This window comes from Phalacrocorax aristotelis, chromosome 6 (genome assembly GCF_949628215.1).
Source record: "Phalacrocorax aristotelis chromosome 6, bGulAri2.1, whole genome shotgun sequence".
Taxonomy (NCBI): domain Eukaryota; kingdom Metazoa; phylum Chordata; class Aves; order Suliformes; family Phalacrocoracidae; genus Phalacrocorax; species Phalacrocorax aristotelis.
Genome location: NC_134281.1, coordinates 8,696,976 through 8,712,495, shown reverse-complemented (window position 1 = coordinate 8,712,495; position 15,520 = coordinate 8,696,976). Strand labels below are relative to the sequence as shown.

The 15,520-nt window shown below is 51.1% G+C and overlaps 1 protein-coding gene across 3 annotated transcripts in view; it reads right to left on the bottom strand.

The window, feature by feature from the left end:
* Positions 1–488: 488 nt before the first annotated feature.
* Positions 489–15,520, bottom strand: part of PRICKLE2 (prickle planar cell polarity protein 2) — a 109,425-nt gene continuing 94,393 nt past the window's right edge. For all 3 annotated transcript variants that reach the window (XM_075095768.1, XM_075095769.1, XM_075095771.1), the window contains 2 exons: positions 13,834–14,697; positions 489–3,258 (listed from right to left, as the gene is read on the bottom strand). In XM_075095768.1, coding sequence (XP_074951869.1) covers positions 2,390–3,258; positions 13,834–14,697 — 1,733 coding nt within the window. In that variant the 3' untranslated portion in view covers positions 489–2,389. The remainder of the gene's footprint in view (positions 3,259–13,833; positions 14,698–15,520) is intronic.

The window sequence follows — 15,520 nt, the reverse complement described above, 5'->3', positions numbered from 1 at the left end:
ACAATGAATTAAATTGTACATATTAAACACCAATTATATAGTAACCTGTAGTTACAGTGTCATATTTGTCGCTGAAAGCAATACCCCTACCTGACTTACCGGGTCTGTTTTGGAAAACATGGAAAGATCTGTGATCTTTCTAAGAAAAAGGCTGTTATTTATAAATTACAGGTTGAAATCTCCTCCAGCGTAAGCTGGAGGCCCATGGGGGATTTTGACTGAGCTGTGCTGTCTTACACCAGGTGAAGACTTGGCTTTTTTAACACCAAAAATGGGTCCAGGTGGCCAACCCTGGGGAAGGCACACGGTGTGCAGGAGATGCACCTCCGCTGGGTTCCCCTGCTCACTGAAACCCCAACAGGGACAAGGCTGAGCTGGTTCTTGTGCTTTTATTGCAAGGCCAGCTAAATGAAAACCACATTTTCTACTCACAATTAACCAACACTCCTTAAGAGCAAAAAAAACATACACATGAGACTCTTCCCTTTGGATGAATACTTCCATTTATTCCAGCTGGAAAAAAACATTTCTTTTTAAATATACTTAAGTGTCATTTCTTTTTTTTTTTTCTGTTTTTCTTTTTAAAGGAATAATTATCACATTGTCCTTTACAAACAACAAAAAAATTCCTAGCAATAGTCTGTGGTATGGAGACATCCATCTTCAAGATTTTTCTGCATCTGCTGCTTTGAGTAGGCAACGGGGCGTCCCCACACATGCCCAGGGGGCCGGAGCTGGCCCTGCAGCGGGACCCTCCTCCCCGGGGTGGCAGCGGTGCAGGGGCACCCTGAGATGCTGGCAGCGCGCGGGGTGAGGGCGATGCAGCCAGTTAAGCCTCTCAGCCCTTCTACAGCTCAAAGCCCAGCTTTATCTTAACACCCTCAGTCGCTAACCCGCATCTTTGGGTGCCAAGAGCCCCTGTTGTAAACCTGCTCCTTCCCGGGAAGCACCGGGACAACCAGCATTAGCTTGCAACCCTCCGGCGGATCCGCCGGGACGTGCCGCGATGGCAGTACCCCAATGGTTTGAAGCACACAGAGAACAAACTCACATCCACCATAATACAATACAGCTGAGCCCTATTTATAGAACACTGCCACGGCGAGGCTGCTGTGGGGCTGTCCTACCTCCGCAGGCAGGGGCTGAGCCCACCCAGGGGACGAGTGCCCCGGCCACAGACGGCCTCGGCGGGGTGAGGGCATCTCGCCAGGGAGGGATCAGGCCCGCGGGGAGCAGTTTGCAGTCGGTCTCTTACATGTTAGGCAGTAGGCAATATTGAGACTTCCACTTGGTAATGAACAGCAGTTAACATAACCTGGGAGACTAGAGCACCATAAGACAAGTCTATATTCAAAACAATGTCATGCTGACATCACACAATTGCACCATTTACACTTTTATTTACTCCAAATAATAGTTCAACATGTAGTAACTTCAGCGTTCTCTACAGAGGTGTAAAATTCCTTCTCTGGCTTTGGTCATTTACAATGTTGCAGACATTTGGTAGTTCTGTTCTTTCCTATTTAATAATAATAATAATTATAATAAAAAAGTCCCTTTTGCAGCTGTCAGGATTCCTGTATCTGACTGGTGGAGCATACCTGAAAATCACAGGCGTGAGCAGACTTCAGAATGCCACTGAGGCCTCGTCAAGATTTAATGAATCAGAAGATATTCGATTTATTTACCAGGAATGAAACAAACAAACAAACAGAAAAAAGGGGTAAAAATGAATCAAAACAAATGACAACTCAAACTGTCGCTGATATACGCAAGAAATTTCATGATGAAATGGAAAAGGGGGGGTCCGAAGTACTGTTTGGTTAGCTCTGGCTGAAAACAATTCTGAATGTGCATGCATTTTCCCAGTGACTCCTAAGATAGAAATTCCTCTGATATTACAAAATACAAAAATATTTTCTCCAAACTCTCATTTACATTGCATTTACAACAATCACGGAAATAACTTAGGCTCCCACACTGTCCAAGAGAGACAAATTACTTATCAACATGGCTAATGGAAAAACAAAAATGTGGTGGAAAGCAAAAGCTACTGGCAAACTGATGCTGAGAGTCAACAGTGGTAATGAAAATGTATGGACAAACAGAACTCAAAAGGTTAGCAGATTTGGGAGAAAGAGGAAAAAAACTACTGGGTAAATATTACAGGCTAAAGTGAACTTTTTTGTTTTTTTCTCCAAAGTAAGATGTGCAAAATATATTCACTGTGCCCAGGATTATGACTATTTATAGAAGCCAGCCTACAACCTCCTTACAAATCCCTACTCTTCGGGTCTTTTTTGTTACAATGAAAGCGCTTACATGATCTAAAACAGTGCAAGTTTGTGAGTTAATTTACATTCTCCCAAGGTGCCTGGCACGGATGCCATTAGGATATGATACAGTTTTTGCTCTTCTGTCTTTTCCGGCTGTGCAACTGTCCCCTGCCACCCAGCGTGGAAGACTTGGGCATGCTGTACGAGCCGTACTTGTGCAGGAGCTCCTCACTGGTCACGTACCGGAGGCGGGCCGGTTGGGGAATTGGCTCCCCAAGGAAATAGCCCTCGTTGTCAGACTCCGAAGAGGAGGAGCAGGTCGAACACCAGTCGTATTCGGCGAAGTAGGGCCCCCATCTCTCGCCCAAGTGGTTCTGCAAGGCAAGATCCGACACCGTCCGGGGACAGTGGCCATAGACGTCCCTGCGGGGACCCTGCTCCACCGTCTCTCTGCAGCTCCTCTGGTGCATGAACTGGTCGTAGTCTTCCCTGGCCCGGAGCGAGGGTCTCTCCTTCAGCCGGCAGCACTGCTCGCTGGCCAGGTGCAGGGCGTTATCTGACCGGGAGCGTCGAGAGCGCCGGGGCCGGTGCGGGCGGTAATGCCGGTCATCATCCCGGAGGTTAGTTCGCCGACGTGTGCGCTCGCTCATAGGGGTGTGCCTCGAGCCCTCCTGCGCCCCCAGCTTGCCCCCGGGCACCCCGCTACCGTAGTCGAAGCTCTGGTGCATCCGCCCGTGTGACGGCCGCTCTCGGTACCCGAGGGGGCTGGCGAGGTTGTGCAGGTTCGGCTCCATGTCCTGGTACTGCGGCACCGACAGCAGGCTGCGGACGGACTCGGCACTTCGAAATTGCACGGAGGAGTTCAGAGTCCCCATGTTGCTCATCTTCTCCGAGATGTTCATGCCAGAGTCTTTGCTCAGGTCAGGCATCGAGAACCTGGAGAGATGCTCCTGGCGCTTGGCTCCACCATCTGCAGAGAGGCCTTTGCAGGGAAAGGGGAAAGGAAGACAAAAAAAAAGAGTTAGGAAGGAGAATTTTCTATCAGCAGAGACGCAGGGAGAAGGCTGGGTTTGGCCTGAGACTTTTATTTTAAAAATAACTCAGTGGTTTAGATGCTGTCCTGAAGAGCCCTTCGAGAAGATAATTTTTTTTTTTTTTTTTAAGATCAAGCAGTTCCTCCTTTGGGGAAATCACACCAATTTAAGGTGTTTTGAGTTGGACTCCCAAGTTGCTTTTCATGACTTCCTTCCCCATATGTCTACACTGTCTGCGATTTGATGGGAATAACTAGCGATGCCAGTGAGAAATTATGCGTCAGAGGTAACCTGAGGCCTCCTGCACGCTGAGATAACTAGGGTGCCATGATCCAGCACCCACACCTTGTGCAACGACGACATGTTTTGAAGGACTGAACAACGTCAGGGGCAGCTGAAAACGGGGCCACTGACTAATTCAGGCTTGTCACCGTGCTGCACTGCACAGGCCCTCTAAATGACATCTGTGGGGGGACCGAAGGTGCAGCCTTGGCCATGTGCATGCAGTCGGGTTTCCCAGGAGGTGAGGAAACACCCAAGCCCCAGAGGGACTGCTGGAGCTCCCCGTAAGCAGCGGGATGGCAGGAGGGTCAGGCTATCCCTGCAGGTATCCAAGGCGCTGCACGTGGGCAGGAGCCGGGAACATCAGCTCCAGCTTGATGGGCTGCTCTGCTTAGGAAGGTGGCCCACCGGTTCCCTCTCATGTACCAGCCAGCCCTGAGCTCCTGCAAGGCGCTTTCCTCCAGCCCAGAAAGCCTTAACCCAGCAGCAGAGAAGTGGGGTGTCTGCTCAGCACCTGGCCATCAATGGGAAACTCAACGCACCCCACATCACCCTAGCCCTTGGCCTGTTTTCTGTGTGTTTCTGACTATTTTCAGACTATCTCCATGTTGACTTGACAACTGGCAGCAGTCAGCACTTGCATTGCAAGCTCAGGACAACATGTTTCGCAAGCTATTTCAAAAGGAATCCATTTCATCCCAAATCAAACGCAGAGTGTTTGCTTTGGCGCTCTTCTCCCCGTCCCTCTCTGACAACCTCCCTGCAGACCAAACGCAGAGAGCTGTGCACCATCAGCAGGATTTTCAACATGACGCACAGCCCTTATGCAATCGCCGAGAATTTATGACTTTGTAAATTAATTTAAAAAAACAACAACCCAACCCACAATTCAAGAATAAACTTCTTTTCCCCTTAACAAAAGCTGCTTATATGTCACTGAGAGCTCAGCTCCTTCGGCACCAGCCGCTGCCTGCCAAACCTGAACAAGAACAAGGGCTGCTGTCACTAACCCCGCTCACAAGCTGCTTCAGAGTTTCTTTGGACTCAGCCTTAAAAAGCTCAACAGATCCTGCAAGGATGGGCAAGGTTTTCCAGATCCTCCCCTCGGTGGCACCAGGGAGAGCTTTAGCACTTGAGCACAAGTCGCCGCTGGGTTTCGCGTGATTTGGCTTTGCTACTGAGTCCCAGCCGCCGCAGGCATTTCTCTCTGCTTGTTTGCTTTTCTGCTGTTAATGGGGATGTTCCTGGAGTTTATGATTACAGAGGAAGGTAAAATGAAGGCGATCCCTGAACGCCGCAAGAAAAGGGAGAGGCTGGGTTAAAAAAAAAAAGGTGAAGCCATGTATTGTTTCGAAAAGGACACACTTTTCAAGCCAGCTTCATGCCTTTTTTTCCTAAGCCACGCTGATCTTGAGCAAGCCAACCCAACCCTGCTGACCACCCTTTGGAAGCAGTCTGTCATGGGCTCTCTGGCCTCTCCGAGGACCTGCCCGCCTGGGCTTCCCGCTCCCATTATGGGAGCGAGCGATTCCCCGCACACACCACCTCCCCGCTGGAGCTGTGATCTTCTGCCTTTGATCCCAGCGAAGCCGTTTGCCACATCAGGCACTGCTCCCCATGCCCCTCCCGTGCCACCGCAGAGGAGCCCAGCAGCCCTCCGGGAAGGAAAAGGCACTCAGTAACATGCACAAAGACCTCCCGAAAGAGGCCAAAATAACAGTGGGATTGCCGGCGGAGCTGATCTGAATGTGAATCACAGCCGCTGACAGCCGAATGTGGCCTTAATCAGATCTGTCAGACAATAGCTGACGCCAAAGAAAATGAGCCTTCGGTGACATTTATGCAACCGTTTGTTAAGAGAACTGGCACGGCTCCGCAAGAAGAGCGAGCAACGGCAGCGCTGTGCAGGAATACGGCTCCTAACACTGCAGGATGCTTCTGCGGTGTCAGCAGATTGGTTTTGGCAGCATTGTTTGAAAGGGGCCGACCCCATCCTGCCTCGTGGGGGTATGGGGCGAGCCAGGGCTTTGCCCCTGGTGCACAGCCAGCCGCATCGGACAGCACTCGCGGGATCAAGCATCCCTGCCGCGGCCATCTCTCTCCTCTGGTCCTGCATCCAGCGAGAAGAAAAACAAGCATCTGGGGAGAGGGTCCTGAGACATGGGAAGAGCGGAACAATATTTTCAAATTAAGTAAGACATATCTGCATCCTCCACACCACTGGCAGGAGTGCTGCACGCAGCTGCAATGGCCGAGTGGGATGACCTGCGGTGAAACCTGCTTTTCTTTTTGCTGGGAGTAAAGCAAGCTGCGATACGCAGGGGACTCCGGCTCCTGGAAAGGCAGAGCCAGCACTTTCACAGGTTAAGCTTATGCAGAACGGGGATCTCCAGCCCCTTGCTCAGACCTCCAGCATACCCTGAGGTTGCTTTTTCTTTTCCTCCTCAAAGCGCTGGTCGGCACAGGAGGAAGCAATTTCAGATGAGAAACCCGTGGTACACGTACAGCCCATGCTTGGGGCACAAGGTTTAATCAGTGATTATTAGGTCCAGGGGATGTTTCTGGCTATTCATTCAGCCAGCCTCATTATAATTAAGCACACACATTTCAAGATCTTGAATCACTTGGAAGATGTCGATTGAAAGAGGAATCCAGCACAGAGCACGTACACGACCATCACCAGCACTCGGAGCTCAGGAGACTGCAGCAAAGCCACCCCGAGAGCCAACAGCTTAATTTCTCCATACAACAGAGTGGGAAATGCTCCTTGCTGAGGGCCAAATGCACCTTCCCAAGTAGATATGGCAGGCTGTGTGTGCACAAGCCTTTTTTTTGGGAGCCACACTAGCAAGTGACCCAGCAAGCAGCCTGGCCAGGGGCCACAGAAACTTTGTTTTATCTTCTCGCAGTGGCAGCGAAGGATTTTTTCTGCTCACTCAGGAGCAAAGCTTTGCTTTTACAGCATCCCTGCAGATACTGAGAGCTCCACATGGCTCTTACGGTGCCCAGAGCAGTTACCAGGTTGAGGATGCAACTTCTAGCACATGCGAAACACAAAGATGTCTCCAAGCTTAACTTTACATTTACACCAATGCAAGGTGTAAAGTATTATGAGTGTGGGTTAGGCCCAGATTAGTCTTTCAAAGTTTGCAAAATGATCCTGCCCCTCTCTGCAGACCTGCAAAGCCTCAGCAAGGCATAGAAGGAGGAAGCCAGAAGTGCTCTGGATTCTCCAGCAGCGAGTTCAGAGGACAGCAATAACCATTTGTCTAAAAAATTTCATCTAGAAAACATGACCTAGGAATAAAGTTTGAAAGAGCAGGGTTGTTCAGCCTAGAGAAGGCTGAAATGGATATAGTAACAGCCTTCAAACACGGAAAAAAATGCTTGCAAAGAGGAAAGAAATATATTATTCTCCAGGTCTGCTGAACTCCAGCAAGGAAAATTTCACCTTGGAGAAGAAGAAAACTCTTCCTGTGCAACCGCAGCAGCAGATGTCCAGGGGAGGCTCTCGCACCAGAGGGTTTCCCGGGCACTGGAAGGCAGCAGGTGCCTGGGCACAGACAGGGTGGCTCTGGGTCTCCGGTCCTGCACCGCCCTGGGTGGGGTGAAGGTGGCACCGACCCTCCTCTCCTGAGGTCATTTGCCATTTCAGAGCTACACCAGTGCATTGAGGCCCAATTTTCTTGAATTACAAGTATTTATTTACAGCTGCTGCAGCCCCCTCTTAATGAAGTGTTTCATCTGGGGACACAGCTAATAACCCGAGCGAGTCCTAACCTGGAAGAAAGAGCGAGCAAGGGGAGACCCCACCATGCAGTGGTGATTTTTTTCTAACAAGGAAACCTGAGAATCTGTTTCCCGAGGCCATCCAGGGGAGCAGGAGCCCAGTTCTGCCCATGGCGCAAAATGGGTTTTATCACAAGGGTGCAAACCCAGGGATGACATGCTGACCTCACGAGACTTTCCTGCAAAATGATGCTCCACTGACTGCATCCGTCGGTGCTTGCCCCAGAGGCTCTTGCACTGTAAGAGGAGAGATGGCACCTGCAGCCGCCAGCACGGTGCATCGGCCGGTGGCCATCCCACAGCCAGATTGGAGCCAGCACTGCGGCGCACATGGACACAGCAGGTTATTTTGCTGCCGTTCTCCACTGCGTGGGGCTGCCAGGCTCAATATTTCACCCCGGAGCCATGGAAACGCACGCCTTTCGGATGAACACAAGTGAAAGCTGTAGCTTGTCTGCAGGCGTTCGATATAAAACTCGAGCTGGCTACAGCACCAGGAACACAAAGCAGGTTTCTGGTTAACATTAAGGTTTGCTAAGAACATGTTGTACAATCCCCTCTGAAGTCCTTCCCCACCCCTATTAAGAACCATGTTTATCCCATAAAACATTGCCAAGGGAAATAACAACCAAATAAGCAAAGCAATGGCACAAAGATATTCCTCGTGAGCATCACCTCTACAGCCTCGCCACAACAAAGCACTCAGAGGCGCTGAAATCTCACTGTGTGCTTTGCTAAACCAGGGCTGCAAGTTTCATTAATTAAGAATTATTAAACCACTCAGCAAATGACAGCAGAGGGGCCGCAGAGAGCACGTACTCTGGGTGTGAGGCTGGGAATGAAGCCCCTGGCGAGGGGAAGCAGCTCCCAGCCCCCATTAAATTAAATTCCCCACGAAGCTGGGCTAACACGAGATGAGGTCCTGCCGCAGCCAGCATCCCACTGCAGAGACAGCATCGGCTGCTTCACCCCGGCAAGGAATGCAAAGTGCCCTGACTTAGGAGATTGCACACAAACAGGGCTGTGCTGATGCTTCCTTCTTGCTCTTCCATTTATGTTAGTGTACACGTATACCTGTGCATTGCAGTCCTCACCACCTGATACCCATATAGGTGCCTACCTGCACCAAAACCCTGTGCCCAGCCCAGAGAGCCAGTGTTGAAGTGCAGCTATACAGGTACAGGAGGGGACGGTGAGGCAACTTTCATGTCCAGCCCCCTGTGTTAGAGCCTTTTCTCTCTCACAGCACCAGGCAGGCACATCCTCACCACCTCTGAAACAGGGTTTATTTCAAGTTCAACCCCAAGTACTAAAAAGGAATGTAAGGAGAAACAGCCTGCCCAGGGCTTTGTTTATAGCTCAGCCTCGTCTCACTTCTGAGCAACCTCGGCATGTGCAGAAATAAAGCAGAACCTTTAATGTAACTGGAAATCATGGAAAGTAAACAATTCGGGGGAAAGGAGAGAGCTCGCCAAGTGGGTCGCGGTGCCAACAGCCTCCCACGGTGCGCCCCTGTGTGCCATCCCAAGGGTGTCAGGGGCTATTTCCTACTTGATCAGTCCCTCTGTCTGCCTTGCTGAAAGAGGTCCCTACATGGGTGCGGCATGGGAAAGGAATTGGATTTGAACCTAGAAATGTTCCTGTAAGCCCCCTGTAACCAGCTCCCACACCCTCCCCAGACACGGTAGGATGGCCAACACGCCGGGTCGGGGATGATGTGCTATTGATTCCCCCGACATCTCCTTCCAGATGTCCATTTCGGGTCTCCCTCTGGTTTGGTTGTTACCCCACGTGCTTTGGCACATCCATGTGTGAGACCAAAGGGGTGAATGCATGCACGTGGCCAGCCCCCCATGGTAAGCATGCCAAACCTCCCACCGCTGAGCAGCAGTGAGAAGAAACATTCCTGGCAGTTTTATAATGCTTTGGCATTGGCCCTTTGGGAAGCAAGACCTCAATCTTCACACCTTGGGTTTTGAAATGACACAGCTTGATTGGGGAATGTTGTACCTGGGTCTCAAAATTGCAACAAGTCCCCTCAGGGATCCCATCTTCCAACTCTGAAGCAGTTTTATGCTGCCCGTGTCTGGGGGAAAGAGGATGGTAAGAGTGTGCTGGAGAGCTGGGAGCCTCCTTTTTTGTAGAAAAAGTCAAGAACAGCCAATGTGTCATTTTGCGCGTAACTCAGCTGAAGCGCCCGGGGCAGCTGCCCTCTCCTGCCCAGAGGGGAGAGCAGCACCCGTGGGATGCAGTGCCACTGAGGATGCAGGGATGGGGACCAGCCCCCAGATCCTGCTCACCCTGCGCTGTCCCTGAGGGTGTTCAGGAGCTGCACCCAAGTCCTTGGTGCAGGAGAGGCTGGGCCATTGAATGCTTCCTGGAAAATACACCCCAGCCCTGAGAAACAGCTTTTTTTTCCTTCCCCCACCCCAGCTCTCACCCCGTCCTCAGGCAGAGGAAGAAGGGACTGGAGACAGATGATGCTGCCAGGTTGCTCTGCAACTCAGACGTGCAGGGATCAGTGCTGACCCATGTGCATATTCATACATTTTCTCTCCCCGCTTTCTGGGTATATCACAGTTGTTGTTTAGTCCTGGAAAAACAAGCTATCTAGGGCCTTTGGGCATCTCATAGCACAGATGACAGCAGAAACGTGTGCCATGCATGTGAAATCACGTTCCATCCTGTAATAGCACCAGTTTAACATCTTTTTTTCCTGGATTTATGCCTGTGACAGATGAGGCTGTTAGCCTCACCCAAATTCATTTTCTCAAGGAATACTTAAAATCTATATCTGCTTTTACATATGAGAGTGTCACCATTCAGTGCAACTTCTACCTCCAAAAGCACTCCAGCTCTCTGCAAGCTGCACACAAAGAGACTGTTCCCGGAGAATAACATTTAGCCTGCAGGTACTTTCTGAAGTGGGCATTTGACCAGCTGGCATTCTGTGGAAATGACTGCTTGGAATCAGCAGAGATCAGCTCTTGATTTCTAATTCAGCTGCTAGGCACACATAGTGCCTGCAAAACCTTTTTAGAGGGCAACACAAGCACAAGCAGAGCAAGGCACAGCACAAGCACTGGGAGCAGGGCTGTGATGGACCAAGTATCTTCTGGGAAGTGATTAACCTCTGGTAGGATGAGACTCCTCCTCATGAGGAAAGCTTCCTGGACAAACTCCATCTTAGCATCATCCCGAATGCTTAATGAAGGGGGTTATAGGGTAAACATTGCTACAGTGTCTGCTCTTTTGTATTGTTGCTAATGCCATTAAAAAAAAAGAAAAGCAAAAGCAGACAAAGCAAGTCAACTATAAAAGATAATATACAATCCAGAAAAAATGAGCTCTCTCTTGGAAAATGTGCTGGGAAATATTTTTTGCTCTTTGCCTTTCCACGTAATTGCCATGTTGGGCAGGGGGAGGACCCAGCCTTCAAGATGTAGCAGATCAGAGCCTGTCATAGCCTTTGGTTGATGGCACAGAAGGGATTTTCAAACCGAAACGCGGGAGGAAAGAAGAGATGCTCTCCACCAGCAGGAAACTCTGCCCTTTGCCAGTGGATGCGGTTAAATCACATCAGCTTTTGTGGCGATTACACAAGCACAAACCAGAGGATGGCAAGAGGTGCTCCCATTTAATTCAAACCCTGAAACAAAGCACAAGGGTGGGTCACGGCTACCTCTGCCAGTCCAGCGTCTGCTCGTGCACCGCTGCCCGTGGTGCAACGATGGAGCACAGTTGAGCACTTTAAGGGTGAGCGCCCAAGATTAACACAGTGTCACACCTTTTAAACAACCCATGAGGAATTGGTTTTGAGGCAATTAAATAGAGCCTGGATAGTAAGGTGAAAACCTGGGGTCTTGCAGGAGACTTGGGGTCACACAGGCCTTGACCCACCCAGTGGGTGACCCCCCCCCATCCAGCACTGAATGCATTGCAAATGTTATAGGGACATCTGTTCACAGGAGGCAGCATTCTGGCCAGAGGACAAGGAGTACCGCTGCACACCCTATGTATTATCTGCTTTTACTGATGTCTCCAGCTAATTAGTACTTAAGTCATAATAGAAACATCACAGCAAAATCTGCTGCCAGGGAGGGACCAGCTTGTGACGCATGCTCTGCAGGTCAGGGACTGTTTGCTGTTCAGCTCCCTATAAAAAAAGAATGTTTTCAGCGATGCCATAAAATGTTAGATGGATGTGGTGTGAATTATTTAACTTTGTAAGGTGGAGCAACGCTGCAGGATCAGTAGCTCAAAGAAACCTCATATCTGGATGCCTGGGAGTGTTTGCAAAGCAGAGCTGGCGTGTGCAGGGCAGAGGGCGAGCTGGATCCCCAGGCTGTATTGTGGGGAGCTTCATGGGGGTGTTTGCTGGGCAACCTGCTCTCCCGCAGACCTCGGCCAGGTCACCGAATCTCCCTGTCCTCAAAACGCTGCCAATTATATGGCATGATAAATGTGTCCTCCATAATTGCACACATGGCCCTGGGGGAGCTGCCTGTTATTGCCGCAGTGCCCCCCAGCTCAAGCTGAGCCAGGTCCCAGAGCAAGGAAAATTATTAGAATCTTACACATTAATAAAAATGTTATCACTTCACTCTGCAGAGGAACTGCTTAAATTCGTTGCAAGCCCCATCATGCTGAGCATCTGCTCCAGAATGCAGGAAAGAAGTGAGTCGTTAAGGCAGACACTGCCCATAAGGAAATTCATACTTTGGCTACGTATGGAGGACGGATGCCTCTGGAAGATGTCTTTCCCAGCATTTTAAAAAGGTGTTTCTAAAATGGAAGACAGTGATTTTCACTCTAATATGAAGGCCTTGCCATGTTTCTCATCTCTTGACCTGTATCCCCGATAACTTGTTTCACTTCAGCTCCAAAGCATGCAAAAACCACTTCAGTATTCAGGGATTGCTCATCCGAACTCAAGGTTGCTCAAGACTCTTTGTACTGATGGGGTTTTACACAACACAAGTTTTCAGGAACACAAGTGGCTTTGGAAACGTGGGGCTTTGCTTCAGAGAACCTTGTTCCGAAGAGCAATTCCCAACTCCCTCGTCATTTCACAGCTCTTTTTCCTCCGTGTATATCCGAGACCATTTGAGCAAAACCTTCTCCAGCTCATTAGCTTCTCCTCGCCCTCCCTGCTTTACCGCCCGCTGGTTAGGGAGATCCTGGTTGAACACAGAGATCATTTCACATCTTGGCATGGGGCTGGCAACTTCCCTAAACAAACACACCAAAATCCAGGAGCGGGGCGAGGAGGCACGGGCGTAGCAGAGCAAACCTGCCCGTCCATGCAGGGCAGAAGCACAGAGCTCGGCTTCAGCAGCACTCAGCTCTCTGGGGGGCCTGGCGATGCTCGCTGGCGCATCCCCACCATGGGTGCCAGCATCCCGTGGGAGGCCCTCACGACCAGGTACCAAACAACCCAGAGGCTGCTTGCTGCCAGTAACAGCAAGACAGATGGACTCTGTTTTGCAGGGGGAAGGCACAGGATGTACCCAAATCCAAGCAGTGCTTGGCTGGGACAGAAAAAAGCTGGGGAGTCATGAAGAAAAAGCAAAGCAGTATCTTTGGCGAGCAAACCAGGCTCAGCATTTTCTTTTCTGAGAAGTTTTCTGCTGAGGGACTGGGAGGCAAGCGATAGCTGTGCCAGACAAGCGCACACATCCAATAATGCAAACTACAGCAGGCTGCAAAAGGACGGTGTGCACAGGGGTCCGAGCCCCCCCAGCACCGGGCAGCGGACCAAGAGCCCCATCGCAGACACGTCCGTGCATGCACACCCATCCCTGCAGCCGCAAAATGAAACTCAAACACGTTAAGGGTGAGAGGGCTGACAAATATTACCTTGGGATGCGCTCACAAGAAACGGGCTCAGCCTGACGGGACAAGCATCTCGCCTGGCTTTTCCCTGCAGTTTCTACCAGGGGGTTGGGAAAGAGGAGAAAAAGGGCCATGCATAGAGGAGGAGGAATTTCTTTTAACAAGTCACGTGCTGGAGGATGGTGTAACATGCAAAAGGGGTTAACTGCGCCTATTTCAAAGCATTTACAAATGTCTTTAGCCCCCAAGGGCAGCTGACAGCAGTCCTTCAAGCAGTGAAGGCTGGAATCTGCCTCTGTGTTAGCAGCTGGCCTTGATTTTTCCCCTCTCTTCACAAAAGGGAGGATTAAAGAGCTTGAAAACATTTGTTCTGAGCTACACAGAAAGGCCAGCCATCTATCTATAAAGCCCTGCGTTTGGTAAACAAGGAAGCAAAGCGAGAGAGGGCTGCCAGGCACACTGGGGCCGGGCAGAGAAGCCCATGGCTCTGAGCGGTGGTCCCCAAGCTGCCAGTCACCCCCATAACGGGAAGGTACCTGCTGTGGCACTGACCCAGAGCACAGGGGGCCGCAAGGCACGGAGGTGGCCGCGGGGTGACAGGAGCGGCGGTGACGTACCTGTTGCATTGGAAAGCGCGAGGGACTCCATGGAGCCGCGGGGAGTCTGCTCGGTGGGCGTCAGGTCCTCTGTGAACTTGAGGGCGTTGATGGGGTGCCGGGTGCGACACTGCGGCGTCGGCATCCCGCCTTCCTCTTCCTCTTCATACTTGGGGACTTTGAGACTTCCTCTGGTCTCGGGGAAGCTCTGGTTGGACATGTCGCTGTAGCTCTCCTGCGAGCGAAGCCTCCCCGAGTAGTAGTCCTCTCTGCAGTCCTGGATGAAGCTGCCACCGTGGCTCTTCATTGCCAGCGAGGAGCTCCTCTTTGGGTTGCTGAAATGCTTTGCCCATAAATCCGGCTGCGAGCTGGGGACCTGGCTGGGGTTATACGAGGTCCTTATGTTGCACTGGCTGAGAAGCTGCAAAGGGCTTTGGGACTGGCTTTGCTCCATTTTGCTCCCGTAGTGATACAGCTCATCCCGGCTCCTCCACAAGTGCTCCCTGTTGAGGCTTGGTGTCTGACTGGCCAGGCTCAGCAAATCCATCTGCAGGGACAGCGGGTCCACATCGGTGGAGAGGCGGTTGGAGGTGACTTGCAGCTGGTTGCATGGGCTGCGCGCCCCCTCCTCGCCTTTCCCCTTGTTCTTGCCGATCTTGGCGCTGCGGCGGGACTCCTTAGCTCGTGCGCTCTGGAAAGCTGAGTCAGAGGAGTCGGAGCCATTGGGATCGTCACCGACGCTGCAGGCCCTGGAGCAGAAGATCTGCCCCTGCTTGGGCAGGAAGGGCCGTCCCAGCAGGGACTTCTTGCACTGCGCGCAGCAGAAGCAGGTCTCGGTGGCGTGCCAGTGCTGGCCGTCGTACGTCATCTGACCCTGGTCGATACCTTGAGGGGAAAGACGCACGGGCATCAAGAGTTAGCCCACGTACATCACTTCACACTGCACTGAACACACGCATCCCCTATAAGCGACACACCCAGGCTGGCCTTCGAAAGCCCTTCAGCAGGGCTTCTCCAGGCGCGTGAATTTGAGCCCATTTCTAATTCCTTGCAGGCTGCAGGCCTTTGCTTGGGAGTTGCTCAATGTTGGGAAAGGCAGCAGAACCGAGCCTCAAGCTATTTCGTATTAAATGGGGATATTTCCGATCATAAAGCAAAGGAATGCAAGAAGCTCTCCATAAAGTCCTTGAAGTCAAAGCAGTAATATGCTGCCTCTTTGAAAAAAAAACAAAACCTGAAGCCTCCAACTGAACTACAATGAGGAATTTGGGCTGCCTTCATTATGTATGTAACAGAGCAGATTGCATCCCTGTCCCTCGCTGCTACTGCAGCCCCATCCTAACTTTATTTTGGCTAATGGGATCCCTTTATGATCCTAGAGGTCTTTTCCAACCTCAATGATTCTATGATTCTGCAAAGGGGAGCGGAAAGAGCCGGCCCCGGGGATCTGAATGCACACCCTTGCCTTGCACCCAGCCACATTCCCCATGTTGCCCCTTGGGTTATGTAAAGCAATTGATGCAGAGAGCCTGTCTCCCACCAGCAAAACCCTGAGGCTGCTCGCAGGCACTGGCCAGAGCCACCGGAGGATGACTGCTGCATGCACGTCGCTCTTGGTCAGAGCCGTGAGCAAAGCTCCTGAGGTTTCGGTTATAACATCTATTCGCCTATTCAAGCTGCCATTCACGGCAGAAGCCCCTGTTACCTG